At 42.9% G+C, this 23,641-nt stretch overlaps 1 protein-coding gene across 2 annotated transcripts in view; it reads left to right on the forward strand.

Annotated features, from left to right (window-relative positions):
- LOC138769942 (myosin-10-like) overlaps nt 1-23,641 on the forward strand; it is a 273,325-nt gene that overhangs the window by 188,612 nt on the left and 61,072 nt on the right. For both annotated transcript variants that reach the window (XM_069948702.1, XM_069948701.1), the window contains exons 27-33: nt 2,503-2,715; nt 16,153-16,297; nt 18,672-18,878; nt 19,917-20,021; nt 20,130-20,282; nt 20,445-20,693; nt 22,156-22,368. In XM_069948702.1, the coding sequence (XP_069804803.1) occupies nt 2,503-2,715; nt 16,153-16,297; nt 18,672-18,878; nt 19,917-20,021; nt 20,130-20,282; nt 20,445-20,693; nt 22,156-22,368 (1,285 nt within the window). The remainder of the gene's footprint in view (nt 1-2,502; nt 2,716-16,152; nt 16,298-18,671; nt 18,879-19,916; nt 20,022-20,129; nt 20,283-20,444; nt 20,694-22,155; nt 22,369-23,641) is intronic.

The following is a 23,641-nucleotide window of genomic DNA, read 5'->3' on the forward strand; positions in this document are numbered from 1 at the left end:
CGCGATAGCCACGCCCCCTGGTCCCGGGACTCACCCTGAGCTCAGGGATCCAGGGACGGCCTCCTCCTGGGAAGCATGTGACCAGCGTTTGTCCAATGACGCTGGTCACATTGCTTCTCTGTACTGTGATTGACAGCTCTGTGATCAGAGCTGTCAATCACAGTGTCTGACAGTGAGGACCAGAGGCTGGATGCAGGGTCTGATCCCCCACTAGCTGAATGCTATGTAAGGAGATCAGAGCCTGCATCCACATAGTGTATACACAAAACACACACACATAATAAATACCCCCTCCCCTGTGATCTCCCAGTGATAAGGGAGATCTTAGTCAGCGTCAGTTAGAAAGTGCCAGTCAGTGTCCGTTAGTAATCGTTAGTCAGTGTCCGTTAGTAACCGTCAGTCAGTGTCTGTTAGTAAGTGTCAGTCAGTGTGCATTAGTAAGCATCAGTCAGTGTCTGTTAGTAAGTGTCAGCCAGCAATCGTTAGTCAGTGTCCGTTAGTAATCGTTAGTCAGTGTCCGTTAGTAATCGTTAGTCAGTGTCCGTTAGTAAGCGCCAGTCAGTGTCCTTTAGTAAGCGTCAGTCAGTGTCCGTTAGTGTCAGTCAGCGTGCATTAGTAAGCGCCAGTCAGTGTCTGTTAGTAAGCGTCAGTCAGTGTCCGTTAGTAATCGTTAGTCAGTGTCCGTTAGTAAGCGTCAGTCAGTGTCCATTAGTAAGCGTCAGTCAGCGTCCGTTAGTGTCAGTCAGCGTGCATTAGTAAGCACCAGTCAGTGTCTGTTAGTAAGCGTCAGCCAGCGTCCGTTAGTAATCGTTAGTCAGTGTCCGTTAGTAAGTGTCAGTGTCCGTTAGTAAGCGTCAGTGTCCGTTAGTAAGTGTCAGTCAGTGTCCGTTAGTAATCATTAGTCAGTGTCCGTTAGTAAGCGTCAGTCAGCATCCGTTAGTAAGTGTCAGTCAGCGTGCATTAGTAAGCGCCAGTCAGTGTCTGTTAGTAAGCATCAGTCAGCGTCCGTTAGTAACCGCCAGTGTCTGTTAGTAAGCATCAACGTCCGTTAGTGTCAGTGTCTGTTAGTCTAATTCAGCGTCCGTTAATAAACATCAGCCTTCGTTAGTGTCAGTAAACGTCGTTGCATTTACTGCTACAGTAGGAGTGCACACACAGACAGAGGTGCTCCTTCTCTTCTGAGCCGTGTTGTGCGTCCGTACAATTTTTTACGTTCACAAATTCGGTATTTTCTTACTCAGGAGAAATTGCTTTACAAATTTTGGGGGGCTTTTGCTTCTCCAAGCTTTTTGGAATTTGGAAAATTTGGGGTTTTAATGTTCATGGGCCCCTTTTGCAAAAAACTGTGAAAAACTTGTGGGGTCAAAATGCCCACTGTACCCCTTGTTACGTTCCTTAAGGGGTGTAGTTTTCAAAATGGGGTCACTTGTGGGGGGTTCCCACTGTCTCAGCACTAGGGGGGCTCTGTAACTGTAACATGGTCTCCTACATTTATTCCAGCCAAATCCACGCTCCAAAATCCAAAGGGTGCTCCCTCTCTTCTAAGCCATGTTGTGCGCTTGTGCAACACTTTATGTCCACAAATGGGGTATTAATAAAAACTGCAGATTCAGAGGAATAAATGTTTTATTACATTTTACTTTTTATAGCTGGTTTGGTATGAAAAAAATAGGATTGAATTGGGATCTCTGCAAAGAAAGTGGAAAATTTTACTTTCCACACTTTCTTTGAAGTTATTCCTGTGAAATGCGTAAAGGGTTAAAAAACTGTATGAATGTCAATTTGAATACTTGAAAGGGTGAAGATTTCAAAATGGGGTGAATTATGGGCGTTTTCTAGTAAACAGGCATCTAGAATATGCTTCAAAACTGATCTGGTCCCTAAAAAAATCTGAGTTTAAATTTTCACAAAAATTTTGAAAGTTGCTACTAAACAATTACGGTCTCTAAAATCCCCAAAAAAAGTTAAAGCATGTTCACCAAATGCTGCCAATATAAAGTAGACTTGTTATAGATATGAATTAATCAATAATTTATGTGGTATAACTATCTTCCTTATTGGCAGAAACTTTCAAATTTAGAGAAATGCAATAATTTTTACATTTTTCACAACATTTTGGAGTTTTTCACAAAAAAACGCTTAAGGTATCGATCCAAATTTACCACTAACATAAAGTAGAATATGTCACGAAAAAACAATCTTGGAATCACAAGGATTGATAAAAGCATTCCAAAGTTACAGAGGCATAAAATGACACATGTCATATTTGAAAAATTTGGCTGTGTCATAAATGCCAAAACTGGCTGTGTCCCCTAAGGGTTAATTGACAAACTATTTCTTGTTTACTAACTATTAATTACACACAGAAAACTATTTTTTTTATAAAGTGAACTACCAATATGATGCCTTTGTCAAAATAGAAGTTGTTTTTAATGACCATGCCGCTTTAAATTCCTGTTTTTCACACTTCTAATTATTTGTGTAACCTTTTTTCTTATAAAGAATTGAAGAAGAAGCAAGCCAAAAGAATAGTTTACTAAAACAGCTTCGGGAACTCCAATCTCAGATCTCAGAATTACAAGAAGACATTGAATCTGAAAAAGCTTCTCGGACAAAAGCAGAGAAGCAGCGTCGAGACCTTGGGGAAGAACTGGAAGCATTGAAGTCCGAACTTGAAGACACTCTAGATTCTACTGCCACACAGCAAGAACTTAGGTGAGAGTTTCTAGAAGGGCTGCAGCACCATTATGGCTACAAAATCCAAAGTAGCATAACACAAATTACTTTCTAATCATTACCCCCAGACCCAAGTGGAGAGAAAAAAGGGAGGGATCACCAGTACTTCCATTGTCTTTACATGCTCATACCTTTTTCCCCTTATAAAATATTAATTCATATTTCCCACTTTTGTTACTAGGTTTTCCCAACTAACCAGTACAGGCTCATTTTGAGAAACCCAGTTCCTTAGAACTATCATCCTTGCCAGTAGCAACAATTTACCAATCATTTCTCTATTTTTCTGTAGCTAAGTTTAAATTTCCTAGAATTATCAGGGCTGGGTTTTAGGGAATTCTATGTTTAAATTTTAAAGTGTACTTGTCGTTATAATTTTCAAAATCTAAATCAACAAGGTGTGTGAAATAAAGTTTGCAATTTACGTTAATTTTTTATTAATATTTTTTAGTTATCATGCTTGAAAACAAATCTATTCTTAAAATCCAGGTCCAGTCTCCTGAAAGGCAGCTTTTTGGTCTTGTGCTGGTTAAAAAAAAAAGAGACCAAATGCAGGAAGTCTCTGTCATCTGTGCACTCACAGAGAAGGCAGTCATTTGTTTCATGGACTCATTGAGCCATAAGACTCTGTACAGGCCAGGACTTCCTGAGTTTGACTTCTCTACACAGGTGTAAAGGGTAAATTTTGCAGTTTTTATACCTTATTTTATATCATACGTCATGGTGCTTGTTCCAGTTAAAAGTGATCTTTTATCATCTGTGGATTGTGCCACCTGGGCGGGGTTTCTCGACTGGAGTGCCACCTAACCCCGCCCCTAACATCACTGTAGACCCTGCCCCTCTGACGCCATAGCCGCCTAGGCCTCGCCCCCTCGACGGCCATTGAAACTGGCTGGCCTTAAGGTCTAGGCCCTACGACCTCTAGGTCGGCCCATACTAATGGCCACCGAGGTGACAGGGCCTATGCACTGATGATGTCACGGTGTGGCTGGGCCCCGCCCAGGTGGCACATTCCGATGATGATGAAAGATCACTTTTTTACTGGAACAAGTATGGTATAAAATAATGTATAAAAACTGCTAAATGTACCCTATACACCTGTGTAGAGAAGTCATAATGCAAAAAGGGGGTGACAGTGTTACTTTAACCCCTTAACGACATCGGGCGTAAACTTACGCCCTCGCGCCCTGGTATTTGGCGCATCAGGGCATAAATTTACGCCCGATGTTTCCCCGATCGCTGCGTGTTCACACACAGCGGTCGGGGAAGATGGCCTGCTATAAATCATAGCAGGCCATCTTAGCTTCACGGCACGGGGGGTGGTTAACACCCCCCGTGCTTACGATCGCCGCTATTGGCTGATCAATTCAGATCAGCCAATAGCGGCGATCGGAACCTTTCCGGGTCATCGGCGACCCGATGACCCGGAAAAAAAATGGCGGTCGGTGCTGTCCGAGGACGGCACCGACCGCCATTACTGTAAAAAGTAATGGTGATCGCCGTGCCACCGGCCCGATCGCCGTGAACGGCCGGCCGGCCGTTCACGGCGATCGGGCTGGTGGCACGGCGATCAGAGTCCCACAAAATAGTAAATACCTGCCCTGGACCCCTCAGCTAGGTAGCCGAGGGGTCCAGAGCAGGTATTTGTACATTACTCACCTGTCCCGGGCTCCTGATCGGCGTCTTCCGGGTTCGCGGCGTTCTCGTCTTCGTTCGGGTCTTCGGCTTCTTCCGTGACGTCACGTTCGGCTTCTCTCGGCTATTTTCGGCTCCAGCGTCGGCTCTTTCCGTATTTTCCGCTCTGCTGCCCCCTAGCGGCTGATATGTGTAATACACTTATCAGCAACTACAGGGATATTCAGAATGTAGAATTTTTTTTTTTTTTTTTTTTCAAATTTTTTTTTTTCTATTTTCCGCACCCTATCGCCGCTGAGTGTTGATCAGCATCGCACGAAAGTGCGCTGCTAATCAGCAACTCCTCCTTTTTGGCGTAGGGTGTTTTTTTTCTATATCCTACTGCCACGGTCTGCTTATAAGTGCCGCACATAAGTGTGTTGGCGTAGGTTTTTTTTTTATACTTACTGTAAAAAAACACGTAAAAAACACTACATTACACCACACTACATTGAATAAAGTTTGACACTACACCACTATATACCCCATATACCAATCCCCATATAAAGATGGCCCCCAGGGTGTTTTCGGTGTCAGAGGGATACGTTATTATTACCTCCGACACCGAAACAGCCAGTGAGGATGAATGGGGGAATCCTTCTTTCCTCCATTCATCCTCATCATCCTGTGACGTGTCTGGGGGGTAGCATAGCGTACGCTGCCCCCCAGACACGTCTTTTCCGCCAGTACCGTCCCAATAAGAGATGACGGTATGGTGTGAAATTCTACAAACTGTGTGAGCGTACCTCAGGGTACACTTACAGATTTAGGATACGTGCACACTGCGGAATGGCGAAGGATAACCCTTTGTGCATTCCGCAGCTGGCACCCACCGGCGGACTGATGGAGGCGCATGTCTCCACCCGTGTCATAGACTCCATTCTATGCACGGGCGGAATCCGTCGTCCATCCAAAGAATGAACACATTGGACGGAGAGCGGAATCCGCCCGTGCATAGAATGGAGTCTATGACACGTGTGGAGACGTGCGCCTGCATCAGTCCGCCGGTGGGTGCCAGCTGCGGAATGCACGAAGGGTTATCTGTTGCGATTCCGCAGTGTGCACGTACCCTTAGAGTGTATGTAGGAAGGGACACCCGAATCTAGCCCCCAGATGCCCCCTCCCCTCCCCCCCCCATCCTCGGAGTTAGTGGGGACATCGTCCGGGAACTGATCTTCCCACTGCTGGATAAAGGTTACCACCTGTACGGGATAACTTTTATACCAGCACCCCCTCTTCCGGTCCCTCGCTGCCCGAGCTACTGTAGCTTGCGGCACGATCCGAACATATCAGAAGCAGTAATAGCGCCCTAATATTTAGCAGCCATGGAGCGGACCCAGCGCTTCTGGATATGTGGGACCCCGTATCGCACCAGGACAACATTTTCCAGGTGACGTCCCCCACACTGGAGAACAGGAGACCCCAGAAGAAGTGCAGAGTGTGGCGTAACAGGGGGATCAGGAAGGACACCATTTCCAGTGTGACGCCTGTCCTGATCACCCCGGCCTCTGCATACTGGATCGCTTCAAGGCGTACCACACGCCACTGGGGTTCTACATTATCTAAATTCTGTCCCTTATTCCTATTTCAGGGGTCACGTTGATCCAGGGATTATTCTAATCGCCATTATGGAGTCAGGAAGGAATTTTTCCCTGTGATGAGGCTACTGTCATCTGCCTTACGAGGGTTTTTTTTGCCTTCCTCTGGATCAACACAGGTTGAGTTTGATGGACACCTGTCATTTCCAACCTTGGCCTAATACCCCCAAATAAATTAGAATTGTCCCTTTTCCCCAGCTAAATAGGTATGGCCGCCATTCCCATTAGAGGATGCCATGATGCAATTACAAAGCCTCTGTGCGGCCAGGACAGTAGAAACCCCCCACAAGTGACCCCATTCTGGAAACTACACCCCATAAGGAATCTAACAAGGGGGGCAGCGGGGATATGGCCCCCTGGTGACGGCCACATTTGGGACGTGAAAATGAAAAAAATTGTATTTTTTATTTTCTCGGCACATGTTCTACGTAAGTGCCCGTCACCAGTGGGGTCCATATGCTCACTGCACCCCTTGTTAGATTCCTTATGGGGTGTAGTTTCCAGAATGGGGTCACTTGTCGGGGGTTTCTACTGTCCTGGCAGCACAGGAGCTTTGTAATTGCGACATGGCCTCCATCCTCCATTCCAGCCTCTAAATGGCGCTCTGTCCCTTTGGTGACTTGCCCTGTGCCCATATGGCACATTATGCCCACATGTGGGGTATTTTCGTACTCAGGGGACACTACCCTACACGTTTTGTGTTCATTTTCTTTTTTAACCCCTTGTGGAAATGGAAAAAAATCAAGGCTAGACCAACATTTAGTGTAATTTTTGTAAAATTTTTACTCTAAATCATTAATCTTGTCATGTTTTTTCATTTTCACAAGGGGTTAAAAGATAAAAAAAAACATTTAATGTGTAGAGCAATTTCCCCTGAGTACGGAAATACCCCATATGTGGACATAAAGCGCCATGCGGGTGCAGGGTAAGCCTCCAAAGGGAAGAAGCGCCATTTGGTTTTTGAAGGCTGGATTTGGATGGAATGGATTTCGAGGGGCCATGTTGCATTCAAAAGGCCCCTGTGTTGCCAAGACAGTTGAAACCCCCCACAAGTGACCCCATTATGGAAACTACACCCCTCAAGGAATGTAACAAGGGGTGTAGTGAGCATATGGACCCCACTGGTGACGGGCACAAATGTGGAACAATGTGGCGTGAAAATGAAATATTACATTTTTTACACTATAATGTTGGTTTAGCCTTGAATTTATCATTTTCACAAGGGGTTAAAAGAGAAAAAAACACACAATATGTGTAGAGCAATTTCCCCCGAGTCCGTAAATACCCCACATGTGGACATACAGCGCCATGTGGGCGCAGGGCAAGCCTCCGAAGGGAAGGAGCGCCATTTGGATTTTGGAGGTTGGATTTGGCTAGAATGGATGATGAACGCCATGTCGCATTTACAGAGCCCTCGTGCTGCCAAAACACTGGAAACCCCCCACAAGTGACCCCATTCTGGAAACTACACCCCTCAAGGAATCTAACAAGGGGTGCAGTGAGGATATGGACCCCTTGATGACGGGCACATTTGTGCCATGAATGTGAAAAAATGAAATTTTTCCCTTTCACGTCACATTGTTCCACATTTGTGCCCGTCACCAGTGGGGTCCATATGCTCACTGCACCCCTTGTTAGATTCCTTGAGGGGTGTAGTTTCCAGAATGGAATCACTTGTGGGGGGTTTCCAGTGTCTTGGCAGCACGAGGGCTCTGTAAATGCGACATGGCCCTTGAAATCCTTTTCAGTGAAATTCAGCTTCCAAAAGCCAATTGGCGCTCCTTCCCTTTGGAGGCTCGTCCTGCGCCCCCCTGGCACTCTATCGCCACATGTGGGGTATTTCTGTACTCGGGAGAAACTGCGCTACACATTTTTTGTCTTTTTTTGCCTCTTATCCCTTTAAGAAAATGAAAAATTGAAGGCTAGAACAACGTTTTAGTGTAAAAAATAAATTTTTCTTTTTTCACGCCATATTGTTCGGAAAATCTGTGAAGCACCTGTGGGGTCCAGATGCTCACCGCACCCCTTGTTACATTCCTTGAGGGGTGTAGTTTTCTAAATGGTGTCACTTTAGGGGTGTTTTTTAGGTTTTGGCACCCCAGAGCCTCTGCCAACCTGAAGTGGTACAGTCAAAAATGACCAAATATAACGGAGGCGTTGAAATTCACTAGGCGCTCCCTTATATCTAAGGCTTGTGGTTGCGTCAAATAGCGCAATAGGGCCACATATGGGGTATTTCTATAAACTGCAGAAACGGGGCAATAATTATTGGGGTGCATTTCTCTGGTAATAGGTTTATAATTATGAAAAATATTGGATTACAATAAAATCTCTGCACAGAAAATTAAAATTTTCAAATTCCTTACACACTTAGCTTTTATTTCTGTGACTCCCCTAAAGGGTTAAAACACTTTCTGGATATGCTTTTGCAGAGTTTGGGGGGTGCAGTTTCTGAAATGGGGTGCTTTGTGGGGCTTTCTAACATACAGGCCCCTCAAATACACTTTAAACCTGAACAGGTCCCTAAAAATATCTGATTTTGAAATTTTACTGAAAATTTGGAAATTTGCTGCTAATGTTTTAAGCTTCCTATCGTCTAAAAAAAATGAAAGATAGTTTAATAAATGCCGCCAACATAAAGTAGACATGTTGCTAATGCTATTTAATATATAATTTATGTGGTATAACCACTTTCTGTATACGCAAAAAAGTTTCAAAGTTGGAAAAATGCATTTTTTCACATTTTTTCACATTATTTGGGTTTTTTTCATAAAGATTTGTTATGAGTATCGACTCCAATTTACCAGAAATGTAAAGTACAATATGTCACGAGAAAACAATCTCAGAATCAGCCGGATAGGTAAAAGCATCCCGAAGTTATTAATGACTAAAGTGACACTGGTCATATTCATAAAATTTGTCTCTGTCATTAAGGCCATTTCAGGCTCTGTCCTTAAGGGGTTAAAGCATAATAACTATAAACAAAAATATGGAAATTGCAAAGATGCTTTATTTCACATTCTGTTGATTCCAATCTTGATAGTTACAGTGACACTTTAATTTCTAGTACATTGATATTTTTTTCCCCAATAATTTTGTAAATGTGGACAGCTCCAAAGCATATGTAAAAATTCGGCATACTCAAACCCCCATTTTTGGCAAGCTTTTCTTTCACCAATTTATTTAATACTTTTGAGGAATAATGTAGACCTTAAATTATTTTCAACTGACTAATCCTATAATTGAGATTAAAGGTAGACCATGAAACACTTTCTAGACCTGAACCTCAATTTTTCGTTGCGGTTTGTCTGCAATATTTCTCATTAACCTCTTAAGGACCCATGACGTACCGGCACGTCATGGATCACTGTCACTTAAGGACCCATGACGTGCCGGTACGTCATCCCTTTAAACGGGCGCCGCGGCCGGCCGGGTCCCGATCGGGGGAGATAGCCTGCTATAATACATAGCAGGCCATCTCTCCCTGTCGGCATGGAGGGTTGTTAACCCCCCCCATGCCGACGATCGCCGCTATTGGCTGATAAGCCCATAGCGGCGATCGGAACCTTTCCGGGCCATCGGTGGCCCGATGACCCGGAAAAAAATGGCGGTCGGTGCTGTCCGAGGACGGCACCGACCGCCATTACTGTAAAAAGTAATGGTGGTCACGGTACCACCGTCCCGATCGCCGTGAACGGCCGGCCAGCCGGCCGGCCGTTCACGGCGATCAAAGTCCCCACAAGTAATAAATACCTGCTCCGGACCCCTCAGCTAGGTAGCTGAGGGGTCCGGAGCAGGTATTTGTACATTACTCACCTGTCCTGGGGTCCTGATCGGCGTCTTCCGGGTTCCCGGCGTCCTCTTCATCTTCGGCTTCTTCCGTGAGTCCCGATCGTCTCTTTCCGGCTCCAGCGTCGTCTATTTTCGTATTTTTCCGGCTCCAGCGTCGTCTATTTTCGGATCTTGCGCTCTGCTGCCCCCTAGCGGCTGATAAGTGTAATACACGTATCAGCCACTACAGGGATGTTCAGAATGTAGTAAAAAAAAAAAAAATTTTTCCCAATTTTTTTTTTTTCTATTTTCCGCACCCTATCGCCGCTGAGTGTTGATCAGCATCGCACGAAAGTGCGCTGCTAATCAGCAACTCCTCCTTTTTGGCGTAGGGTGTTTTTTTTTTATATCCTACTGCCACGGTCTGCTGATAAGTGCCGAACATAAGTGCGGCATTCATCAGCAACACCATTTTTGGCGTAGGTTTTTTTTGTATACTTACTGTAAAAAACACGTAAAAAAACACTACATTACACCACACTACATTGAATAAAGTTTTACACTACACCACTACATACCCCATATACCAATCCCCATATAAAGATGGCCCCCAGGGTGTTTTCGGTGTCGGACGCATACATTATTATTGCCTCCGACACCGAAACAGCCAGTGAGGATGAATGGGGGGTCCTTCTTTCCTCCATTCATCCTCATCCTCCTCATCATCCAGTGACGTGTCTGGGAGTAGCGTAGCGTACGCTGCCCCCCAGACACGCCTTTTCCGCCAGTACCGTCCCAATAAGAGATGACGGTATGGCGTGAAATTCTACAAACTCTGTGAGAGTACCTCAGGGTACACTTACAGATTTAGGGTACGTGCACACTGCGGAATGGCGAAGGATAACCCTTTGTGCATTCCGCAGCTGGCACCCGCCGGCGGACTGATGCAGGGGCGCGTCTCCGCCCGTGTCATAGACTCTATCCTATGCACGGGCGGATTCCATCATCCGTCATTCCATCAACACGTTGGACGCAGAGCGGAATCCGCCCGTGCATAGAATGGAGTCTACGACACGGACGGAGACGTGCGCCTGCATCAGTCCGCCGGCGGGTGCCAACTGCGGAATGCACAAAGGGTTATCCTTCGCGATTCCGCAGTGTGCACGTACCCTTAGAGTGTATGAAGGAAGGGACACTCGAATCCAGCCCCAGATGCCCCCCCCCCCATCCTCGGAACAAGTGGGAAGATCGTCCGGGAACTGATCTTCCCACTGCTGGATAAAGGTCACCACCTGTACGGGGATAACCTTTATACCAGCACCCCCTCTTCCGCTCCCTCGCTGCCCGAGCTACTGTAGCTTGCGGCACGATCCGAACATATCAGAAGTAGTAATAGAGCCCTAATATTTAGCAGCCATGGAGCGGACCCAGCGCTTCTGGATATGTGGGACCCCGTATCGCACCAGGACAACATTTTCCAGGTGACGTCCCCCACACTGGAGAACAGGAGACCCCAGAAGAAGTGCAGAGTGTGGAGTAACAGGGGGATCAGGAAGGACACCATTTACCAGTGTGACACCTGTCCTGATCCCCCCGGCCTCTGCATACTGGATCGCTCCAAGGCGTACCACACGTCACTGGGGTTCTACATTATCTAAATTCTGTCCCTTATTCCTATTTCAGGGGTCACGTTGATCCAGGGATTATTCTGATCGCCAATATGGAGTCGGGAAGGAATTTTTCCCCTGTGATGAGGCTACTGTCGTCTGCCTCACGAGGGGTTTTTGCCTTCCTCTGGATCAACACAGGTTGAATTTGATGGACACCTGTCATTTCCAACCTTATAAACTAATAATTGGCCTAATACCCCCAAATAAATTAGAATTGTCCCTTTTTCCCAGCTATGTAGGTATGGCCGCCATTCCCATTAGAGGAGGCCATGATGCAATTACAAAGCCTCTGTGCGGCCAGGACAGTAGAAACCCCCCACAAGTGACCCCATTCTGGAAACTACACCCCATAAGGAATCTAACAAGTGGGGCAGCGGGTATATGGCCCCCTGGTGACGGCCACATTTGGGACGTGAAAATGAAAAAAATGGTATTTTTTATTTTCACGGCACATGTCCTACACATGTGCCCATCACTAGTGGGGTCCATATGCTCACTGCACCCCTTGTTAGATTCCTTATGGGGTGTAGTTTCCAGAATTGGGTCACTTGTCGGGGGTTTCTACTGTTCTGGCAGCACAGGAGCTTTGTAATTGCGACATGGCCTCCATCCCCCATTCCAGCCTCTAAATGGCGCTCTGTCCTTTTGGTGACTTGCCCTGTGCCCATATGGCAAATTATGTCCACATGTGGGGTATTTTCGTACTCAGGGGAAACTACCCTACACGTTTTGTGTTCATTTTCTTTTTTAACCCCTTGTGGAAATGGAAAAAAAATCAAGGCTAGACCAACATTTAGTGTAATTTTTTTAAAATTTTTACTCTAAATCATTGATCTTGTCTTGATTTTTTCATTTTCACAAGGGGTTAAAAGATAAAAAAAAACACAATGTGTAGAGCAATTTCCCCTGAGTACGGAAATACCCCACATGTGGACATAAAGCGCCATGCGGGTGCAGGGTAAGCCTCCAAAGGGAAGGTGCGCCATTTGGTTTTTGAAGGCTGGATTTGGATGGAATGGATTTCGAGGGGCCATGTTGCATTCAAAAGGCCCCTGTGTTGCCAAGACAGTTAAACCCCCCACAAGTGACCCTATTATGGAAACTACACCCCTCAAGGAATGTAACAAGGGGTGTAGTCAGCATATGGACCCCACTGGTGACGGGCACAAATGTGGAACAATGTGGCGTGAAAATGAAATATAAAATTTTTTACACTATAATGTTGGTCTAGCCTTGAATTTATCATTTTCACAAGGGGTTAAAAGAGAAAAAAACACACAAAATGTGTAGAGCAATTTCCCCCGAGTCCGTAAATACCCCACATGTGGACATAAAGCGCCATGTGGGTGCAGGGCAAGCCTCCGAAGGGAAGGAGCGCCATTTGGATTTTAGAGGTTGGATTTGGCTAGAATGGATGATGAACGCCATGTCGCATTTACAGAGCCCTTGTGCTGCCTAAACACTGTAAACCCCCCACAAGTGACCCCATTCTGGAAACTACACCCCTCAAGGAATCTAACAAGGGGTGCAGTGAGGATATGGACCCCTGGATGACGGGCACATTTGTGCCATGAAAGTGAAAAAATGAAAATTTTCACTTTCACGTCACATTTTTCCACATTTGTGCCCGTCACCAGTGGGGTCCATATGCTCACTGCACCCCTTGTTAGATTCCTTGAGGGGTGTAGTTTCCAGAATGGGGTCACTTGTGGGGGGTTTCCAGTGTCTTGGCAGCACGAGGGCTCTGTAAATGCGACATGGCCCTTGAAATCCATTCCAGTGAAATCCAGCTTCCAAAAGCCAATTGGCGCTCCTTCCCTTTGGAGGCTCGTCCTGCGCCCGCTTGGCACTTTATGTCCACATGTGGGGTATTTCCGTACTCGGGAGAAACTGCGCTACATGTTTTGTGTTTTTTTTTTTCCTTTTATCCCTTTGTGAAAATGAAAAATTGAAGGCTAGAACAACATTTTAGTGTAAAAAATACTTTAGTCTTTTTTCAAGCCATATTGTTTGGAAAATCTGTGAAGCACCTGTGGGGTCCAGATGCTCACCGCACCCCTTGTTACATTCCTTGAGGGGTGTAGTTTTCTAAATGGTGTCCCTTTAGGGGTGTTTTTTAGGTTTTGGCACCCCAGAGCCTCTGCCAACCTGAAGTGGTACAGTCAAAAATGACCAAAAATAACGGAGCCATTGAAATTCACTAGGCGCTCCCTTATATCTGAGGCTTGTGGTTGCGTCAAATAGCGCAATAGGGCCACATATGGGGTATTTCTATAAACTGCAGAAATGGGGCAATCAATATTGGGGTGCATTTCTCTGGTAATAGGTTTATAATTATGAAAAATATTGGATTACAATAAAATCTCTGCACAGAAAATTAAAATTTTCAAATTTCTTACACACTTAGCTTTTATTTCTGTGACTCCCCTAAAGGGTTAAAAAACTTTCTGGATGTGCTTTTGCAGAGTTTAGGGGGTGCAGTTTCTGAAATGGGGTGCTTCGTGAGGCTTTCTAACACACAGTCCCCTCAAATACACTTTAAACCTGAACAGTTCCCTAAAAATATCTGATTTTGAAATTTTACTGAAAATTTGGAAATTTGCTGCTAATGTTTTAAGCTTCCTATTGTCTAAAAAAAATGAAATATAGTTTAATAAATGCCGCCAACATAAAGTAGACATGTTGCTAATGCTATTTAATATATAATTTATGTGGTATAACCATTTTCTGTATAAGCAGAAAAGTTTTAAAGTTGGAAAAATGCATTTTTTCACAATTTTTCACGCTATTTTGGGTTTTTTCATAAAGATTCGTTATAAGTATCGACTCCAATTTACAAGAAATGTGAAGTACAATATGTCACGAGAAAACAATCTCAGAATCAGCCGGATAGGTAAAAGCATCCCGAAGTTATTAATGAATAAAGTGACACTGGTCAAATTCATAAAATTTGCTCCGGTCCTTAAGGCCATTTCAGGCTCTGTCCTTAAGGGGTTAAAGGGGTTATCCGGTGTTGACAAGAAATGCAAAATTTTTCCAAAATGCTTATGTGGTTACAGACTGTTATAGTGCAGTGCTTTGTGGCCAGTAATTTTATCCTGACCCTTTTTCTCCCCCAGATAAACAAATTAAGCAGACCCTCTTTTTTAAATTAGCATTTATCCATATTGATGAGGGCCTGAAAAGATATAATCTTTGTGGAAGGATTACTATCTTTATCAAGACAACACTATCTGCCACACAGAGGGGAAGTCAGCAATATGTCAATATATAAATTTTTTACTTTCTCCAGTACTGGCTTAAAATTCTGAATAGTGTAATAATTTGTATTACCCAATATCCTGACACCTAAACACACTACTATTTCACCAGCTAAGCAAGCATGGAAAAGGAAAGCACCAGAGGAAAAGAAAAACTGCAGTATGTGCAGTACACAGTTTGTGCTTTAAATCATTGTCATGTGATGTATACATTAGCATGTATAGGTAGGACACAATACAAATATTTATGCCTACATGAAAGTTGAGGGTTTTTATGCTATTGTCTTTGCTATAAATATATTTTCATAATATTTTTTGAAAGATTTTCTTTCTTGAAATTATCATACTTAAAGGAATATTCTCTTGTCAATTAACATACTTTCATGTAGGGCTTGTCAAGATGAATATTTTAGCAAATACATTCATTTAGTAAACTTGTCTTCTCCTGATATGGCACCTCTTTCCCTCTTATTGTTGACAGCTCCCTGTCTAGGTTACATACCACCACTCTGCTCTAAAAACAGTGGTCTGGATGGTGTATATAGCTATAAGATAGAAATATAATATATATATATATTTATACACCAGCCCTACTACTGTGTTTTTAGATCAGAGTGGTGGTCTGTAACCTAGTCAACAGGCTGTCAACAATGGGAAAAAGCAGCATATCAGGAGAAAGTGACAAGTTTGCTAAATGAATATATTTACAAAAATATTTAACTTGTCAAACCCTACAAGATTAACTATATTAGTTGACCCCTAAGTGATTCCATTTGCCAATAGGAAGAGCTGGGTGAGGATGCATGCTATTAGAAGTAGTAGTGGGAGGGAGCAGGTTGGGTACTGACACTCCCCCCAATCAGAAAGTGCTCTCACATAGTCAACAGTGTGAGCTGAAGTAATGGGAAGAAGAAAGGAAGCACCAAAAACACAATAAGGTTTTAAAATATCTGTACTTGCATGTATCCACACGTCTTAGCACTTTTGTGACTTCTTAAAGGGGGGGGGGTGCAGCGTTTTTCTTTTTCTGCTTAATTAACACACATTACAAAGTTATATAACTTTGTAATGTGTTAATAAGCTGTCTGGTTATTTTTGCAAATAATTGCGACCTTCTCGGTACCTACTTTGCCCTTGCCACTTTGTAATGAGTTGGAAGGATTTCAAGTAAAAGGAAAGATTTACAATATTTTATGCCGGTAAATAGAGTAAATTGTAGCTAAAGTCTACACTAGTTTGGAGCTAATGTAGATTTCTATATGCAGTCAAGTGACAGCAACTGCAGTGCTAGAGCTAATTATGGAAAAAATCCAAGAGCATTGGAAATTTACTGAACTGGCGTTTTAAAGAGAATAAAGAGAAAAAAAAAATCTTTGTTTACCTGCATCATCTCCCAAAATATACATGGAAAGTATTCAAGTGAATCATGATATTTTCCTAATTCAGGGCAAAACGTGAACAGGAAGTGACTGACCTTAAGAAGACCATTGAAGATGAAGCAAAAGTACATGAGGCTCAGATTTTGGATATCCGACAGCGCCACACCCAGGCTTTGGAGGATCTCTCAGAACAGCTTGAACAATCGCGGAGGGTGAGTATCAAGTTTAGGAAATAAATAATTTTTCTACAAATTAAGGAAATGGTAAGACCGATAGAGAGGAGCTTACCATTTACATTGATTAACAAATAAATAATGCAGCCAGTTTGAAATATCACATTGCTGAAAAACTCTGCATGCAGCAGCAGATATGTAAGTAATTACAGGTGTGGCATGATTAGACACTGGGTCTTGCCACAAGAGGGTCTAGCATTGCTTCCCCTTATTTAAAGCCTATCTGAAGCCACTCTCCAATAGTGTACCTCTTGGTGAGGGATTGTTTACGGCTAGATATGTCTCTAGAACACACTAAAAGGCATTTTGCCCAGTTTACAGGACACAGCATTTCAACAAATTGCCCACCATATAGGGTCTGTTCTGACCAAGATGTTAGAAGGTGTTGGGTTCTGTGGTTATGTGAGGGCACACATTGCAAACTCTCTAGATGACCAAAAGGGCCGTTTCCCCTTACAAGCACGAGCAGCTCCCAGTTTCCTTGTCCACCATTTAAACAGAGGTGACGCCTTAATTGCACACTTTTATTTCTGTCCAAACAATTTTAGATGCTTGGCAGCAGGACATTTGGTGTCACAATGTCCATCACATGTCCATCCTTGACAGGCAGCAACTGTTGCCTTCGTTTGCAATGGTGTAGTGAATAAAAAATGAGGACTGCATGAACTGAAAGTGTATCATCATGAGTTCTGTTTGGAATCTGACCCTCTTGGGTGTGGTTCTTTTTTGAAGGTCCATAGTAAACATGGTAAAAATTGGTAAAAATATGTGTGAGAACAACTAAAAATAACATCCATTGTTTGAAAAATACCAAAATAACGTCCGCAAATAATAATCATCACCATTAATTTGACGTCCGCACAAACAACGTCCATTATTCAATACACTGTGTATTGGGCGTCTGTCATTCCATTGACTTCAGTGCATTCCATTGACTTCACTTATAAGTCGGTAATAACGAACATTTATTATAATTTTTTTTTTTAGCAGATGCCTTTTCTTTTTATTTTAGCCAGTGTAAACATAGCCATACACAATGAGGGTTTTCCAGAGAATGTCTCTCCCATATAACAACACTTCCTTGGCTTCCCGGTTACCAGATTTATCACCAATTAAATATATATGGGCCCAACAGGGACACCAGAAACCTATGAGGATCTACAGGCCCAGCTGTAACATCTATGGCTGCTGTAGGCTGCTGTAGAGGACCTGTATTACTCTGTGCCCAACAGGGCACTGGAGCTTTCAAAACTGTAGAGTTTTTTCTAATAATTTTTTTCTTGCCATCTAAAATTGTATTACTTACAGTACATTGATCATTAATATATTCAGACATAAAATTTCATTCAAGTCCAACAACTTCTCCTTGGTGTGACAGGTACTGTAAGTGAATTTCCAGTTGAGAATGAACCATGCCAATGGGCGGAATGGGGATTCTGCCTCAGACGGCAGATTCTGTGGTCCTGAAGCAGACCACAGAATCTGCTCCTTCCTTCCACCCCACCCTCCTCATTATTAGGAACACCACCAGGCAGGATTACTATTTTATCACCCGTCTAAACTGCACCTGTGTCGCTACAGCCCAGGTGCAGCTTACATTAGTGATGAATAGGAGAAATCCTGCCAGGGGGTGTTATAATAATAATAATAATAATAATAATAATAATAATAATGTAAATTTAACCAAATTTTATGTCTCAAAATCCCATGTAGAGCTCTCCATAATGTCTGGACTCACCCATTCTACTAATAAATGCCTATATATGTATATTTATGAAGTAGACTGAAAGGGCCTTGCAGTAATACTGTAGATATTATAGCATCTTCTGCATGTATTTACATCTTCTATTTTATCTGATTAGCAGGACATGAGCACCTTTTTTATATACAGCTTTTCCATTATTATCTATATACAATCCACAATTCCAGAGGGAATTGGTGCATATTCAGTGTATCGGTGGTGTATTACCACGGTCTCAGCTCCTGTTGAAGTAAATAGGGCTGTGGCTGCAGCACTTCACTGCCTCAAGTCAAGATCAACTGCCACTGGCTTTGTCCTCAGTGTTGGCAAACAGCTGATTGGTAATTGTGGAGGGTTTTGGCATCCCACTCATCAACTATTATCACATCTAAAGATGTGATAATAAATTAGGTATTTTTATTCATAATGTTGATACTTTAGGTTTCCATATTCCATATGCAGCATGGCCAAACCTTTACTCCCCTAACGTCCATAGTCATAGTAGAGTTGAACATCTCTATTTGTTATAGCCTATTGGCTGGTCCCCCCCTCAATTGATCTAATGTGTTTTGATACTTTTTCTAATTCCTTTTGTTTTTTTAATCTTTTTAGTTCAAAGTAAATCTGGAGAAAGTAAAGCAGACGCTAGAAAGCGAAAATGCTGACCTTGTAAAGGAAGTAAAAAATCTTCATGCTACAAAACAAGAATCAGAACAGAAGCGAAAGAAATTAGAAGGACAAGTGTCTGAACTTCAGGTCCGAGTGTCTGAGAGTGAGAAGGCAAAGGCAGAATTGGCAGAAAAGCTACAGAAATTACAGGTAATATTGGCATTTATATTATCTGACTGGTGTTTACAGAAGCTTTAAAGGGGTATTCCAGGAAAAATTAACTTTTCCCCTATCCACAGGATAGTGGAAAAGTAGGAGTTCGTGGGGATCTGACCCCTGAAACCCCCCAGCTATGTTATGAATAGAGCCCTGGGTCGGCATGTGACCCGCAGCTCTATCCATTCCTATGGTGCGACGGAAAGAGCAGAGTACAGCGCTCTTCCGGCATACTCCATAGGAATGAATAGAGTTGCGGGGGTGCATGCTAACCCAGGGCTCTATTCATAACAGAGCCGGCAGTGTGTATATATATATATATATACATATACATATATACATACAAAGAGTTATATAGTTTTTATCATTTTTGTGTTTTAAGCAATGTTCACATTCTGTTTTTTTTGTGGCAGTATTATATAGTTGTTAAGAAATAGCCACAATTTGTAATAGTAATAATACTTCATAATGGCCGTTTTTTAACTACTTTTACTGTCATTTTTTTTTACAAATGTGAAAATAAAACCATGTGTAAATACAACCCCTGTGGGTTGTAGCCCCAGTTACCAGCAAACAGGTTGATGCCCCGTCACTCCCCCACGTAGCCAGGGCCCCACCTGTAGGTATAATTCCCAGTAGCAAGGTTACCCCCTATAGGTAGTATCCCCTGTATGTAGGTTGGCCTAGTACCGGTAACTAAGTCCCTTCCCTATACTCCGCACTTTGCTGTCTTCTCTTCCTCCCCTGCTCTAGTGTAGGGTGCAGTATTGATGTCACCATGTGCACCTCTTCCGACACTTAACTTCAAGGGCATCCTTTGAATGTTCTTAGAGTTGAACAAGGCAGTTAGGCAGCAAAAATTAAAACCATTCTTCTGTCCTTTTAGCAGGGGCGCCTTTGCCAACTAACCTCTCCTGGTGCCACCCATGGTGGTTTTACCACCTTTCCGTTGCTGAAAACCGCTTTATTCATAAATATCTTCTTTTATTTTACTTACATAACATTCTTGTTTTTTTTTTTTTGCATTCACAGGCTGAATTAGATGGTGTGTCTGGTACATTGGGATCCACAGAAAGCAAATCCATTAAGCTAACCAAAGATTTGTCTACAGTGCAGTCACAATTGCAAGATACCCAGGTACTTACATACCAACTTTGAATCATCTTTCATTCAAGAGCTTCTTTTCTTTTGCATCCCTTTATTTTCTTTTGCATCCCTCTTAACTGTTTTACTTTCCATTTCCAGGAATTATTGCAAGAGGAAACAAGACAGAAACTAAACTTAAGTTCTAGAGTAAAACAATTGGAAGATGAGAAAAATAATCTCTTGGAGAACCTTGAGGAAGAAGAGGCAGCCAAGGCTCAGTTCAACCGTCAGATTCAGGCACTTCAACAACAGGTAACATGCTGACCTAAATCAGAACCTTTTTTTAATTTAAATTTTTTTCGATTATTTACAGTTTCTAGTACTGTATGTACTCTACACCTCTTTGCTAACCGTAACATTTGAAGGAAAAATCATCCTTAAACATTGTGATAGACCTTTTGTTTTTCTTCTCAGCTACTCGATTCAAAGAAAAAGATGGAGGAGCATGGAGGTGCAGTGGAAGGCTTGGAAGAAGCCAAAAAGAAATTAGCTAAAGAGTTAGAGCTGATGCATCAACGTTTTGATGAGAAGCATCAATCCAATGACAAGTTGGAAAAGACCAAGAATCGTTTGCAACAAGAACTAGATGACCTTATGATTGATCTGGATCATCAACGTCAAATAGTTTCAAATCTGGAAAAGAAGCAAAAGAAATTTGACCAGGTAAATACTATAAGTGCTAGCAATGGGATTGCTTTGAATTAATGTAAAAGGAAACTAACATATATACAAACCTGTTATGATGCTGGTTCCAGCACTGGACCTTTTATCATCAACTGTGGCACTGTTTTGTGGTATTTAGCCAAAGAAAATATGTAAATTAGCCCGTTTGGTGCACTGGTGGCATTTACCTGTGCTCAGTGCGCCTTCCCACCTCTTTGCTTGATCATTGCCTTCAACTTTTGCATATTCATATTCCCATAACTGGAGACTAAATGAAAATTCTCTAAGCCATGCAGTTCCTGATCCCCTGCTTTGCTCAAGTGCTGCCAAACAGTGATATGCAGAGCAGGGTCACATTCCCCTTAGTATAATATATTGTTATTTACAGTACCCGGGGGGAGGTTTCCAGCTGACATGATTGCTGTGTCCAACAGCCTCTTTACAGTGAACGGAGACTGCAAGAACCTAGGGCTCCCTAATAAGAATATACAGTACACGGGGGAAATGTCAGCGCTTGAACAAGCGCTTGAACAAAGCAGGGGATCTAAGCCCTGGAATTCCCGACATAAACATTGGTGGCAGCAGAGGGACCCTTATTGCCCCTTACTGCTGCCAGTCAATAGAAGTATATATGTAAATAAAAAGACAATACAGGGGATTTAAGCCCTGCCATTCCCAACACAAACGTTGGTGTCAGCAGAGGGGTCTGTATTGCCCCTTACTGCTGCCAGTCAATAGAATGTATGTAATATATATGTAAATAAAAAACAATACATGTAATTAAATTGTATTTAATTACAAAGTAATATAACTTTATTTAAAGCAATGTGTTTGAAATATTTTTTTTAGTCTCTTGAGTACCCCTTTAAAGGGATACTGTTATCCCCCTATGCAGTGTGGGGTTCTCCGCACCATCCACAAACTTAGATTCTGCATGTTTGATATATACCTGTATAAAATTTGTCGTTCTTCTTTCTGCTCTAAGATTGCTTTATTTCATCAGTGGACAGTGGTAATTAGGTTGTGCTTTACGGCAGTTGGGCCCCCTCTTCTATATGGACATTGTCTACAGTTCCCTCCCTCACCCCATAGACATTGCTTCCTCCTCTGATGTCACAGGAGGCTTGGCTGGATCTTGTCTTTGAGTTCTATCCCTGCACCATCCTCTCCAGGATTTGAATGCTGAACGATTCGGCTCGGACAAACCCGAGTGTGCTCGAGGTTTGCTCATCTCTAATAATGACGTAAATTGCAAAGATGTTGTATATCGCCTCCTCTGCTGATTTAGCATCATTTATTGGTAATGAGAGTGCCTATTTAGGTCTTTTAAGTGATATCGCACAATAGTACTTTAGTTATGTGCAAGATCAATCTTTAAATTCCAAATACTTAGACTGTATTATACATGTGCACCAGTAATATATTTTAGGCTTGTAAACAATTTTATAATTGCATCCGTTAGATGTTAGCAGAAGAGAAGAATATATCCGCTCGCTATGCCGAGGAGAGAGATAGAGCAGAAGCAGAGGCCCGTGAGAAAGAAACTAAGGCTTTGTCCCTGAGTCGGGCACTGGAAGAAGCACTTGATCAAAAAGATGAACTGGACAGACAGAACAAGTTGCTGCGGGCAGAAATGGATGACTTGATCAGTTCCAAGGACGATGTTGGCAAAAATGTGAGCAATTTTTAAACTATTATCTTACGTTACTGCTCATTGTCTAGACTAAAATATAATTTCCAGGAGATTGAAAATAGGTATAGTTTTTCAACACTCTCCCTTAAAATATCATACTCTGATACATGTGGGCCCCTAACAAAATGTCTGTTTTTCTTACCCAGTTAAAGAGGTACTCCGGGCAAAAACAAAAAATACAGTGCCGGCAGGGGGTGGGGGAGCATAGTAAAGAATGTATACTTATAGGCTTGAACTGGCCCACAGGGGAGCAAAGGAATTACCTGTTGGGCTGTACCCCTTGGTGGGGCCCTGGCCAGGAGGTAGGCCTCCCTGTTTAGCTTCATGAAAACATATAATTCCCCAGCACTGCTGCACATGCCTGTTACTCACTGCCTCTATATAATAACCTGGGGTTTCATCTTATTATGTAGAGGTATGTATGAGTGACCAGAGTGACAGGCAGTAGGATGAAGTGTGTAGAATCAGTGCGCCTTCTTTCCCCTGCGACCCTCCCCCACCTTCTTCTCTGAGGCTGCCTCCATCTACTCTGTGTGCTGCTGTTGGCAGTTGGGACACAGAAGGGGGGAAGGATAGGCGGCACCGCCTGCACCTTGGAGCATCTCCTGGAGCTGCAGATCGGATAGCGTGAGCAGTACCTGGTGCTTTCCTGTACCAGAGGTAAATCTCTGTGTGGACATGAAGTACTGTGTGTATATCTGTGTGTATGGTGCATGCGTGTGCATTACCTGTGCATATTTGCAATGTGCATTTGTTTATGTCGTGTGTGTGTATGTGTACTATGTATGTATATAGGTAAAGTGCATTTCTTTATATCTGTGTATAGTATCTATATGTACTGTGCATATTTGTATTTAATATGTATGTACAGGTTATGTGCACTCATTTGTAACCCCCCCCCCTTCCCACACCTAAACCTGCTGGTACTCAGCTTCCAGGTGTCAATTGAGCAGGGAGGGAGGAGAGAGGAAACATTCTAGCTTTCAGCTACTCAGGAGCTTGGAGAAGCCTCTTTGAAACTCTGTACCAGAGAATAAAAGCATTTTCAATGCACAGATGGAAGCACAGATACATATATTTAAGATACCATGTGTCTTCAGCAGTTTGGAACATGAATTATAGCTGACAAATTCCCTTTAAAGGAGAAATCTCATGAAACTAACAAATGACAGACAGACTGGAGGGTGCGGGAAGATAATAAAGAACGTATACTTACCACTTCAAATGCCCCTGTAGTGCCGCTCTCGGGTATCTC

The sequence above is a fragment of the Dendropsophus ebraccatus genome, chromosome 12 (genome assembly GCF_027789765.1).
Source record: "Dendropsophus ebraccatus isolate aDenEbr1 chromosome 12, aDenEbr1.pat, whole genome shotgun sequence".
Lineage (NCBI taxonomy): Eukaryota > Metazoa > Chordata > Amphibia > Anura > Hylidae > Dendropsophus > Dendropsophus ebraccatus.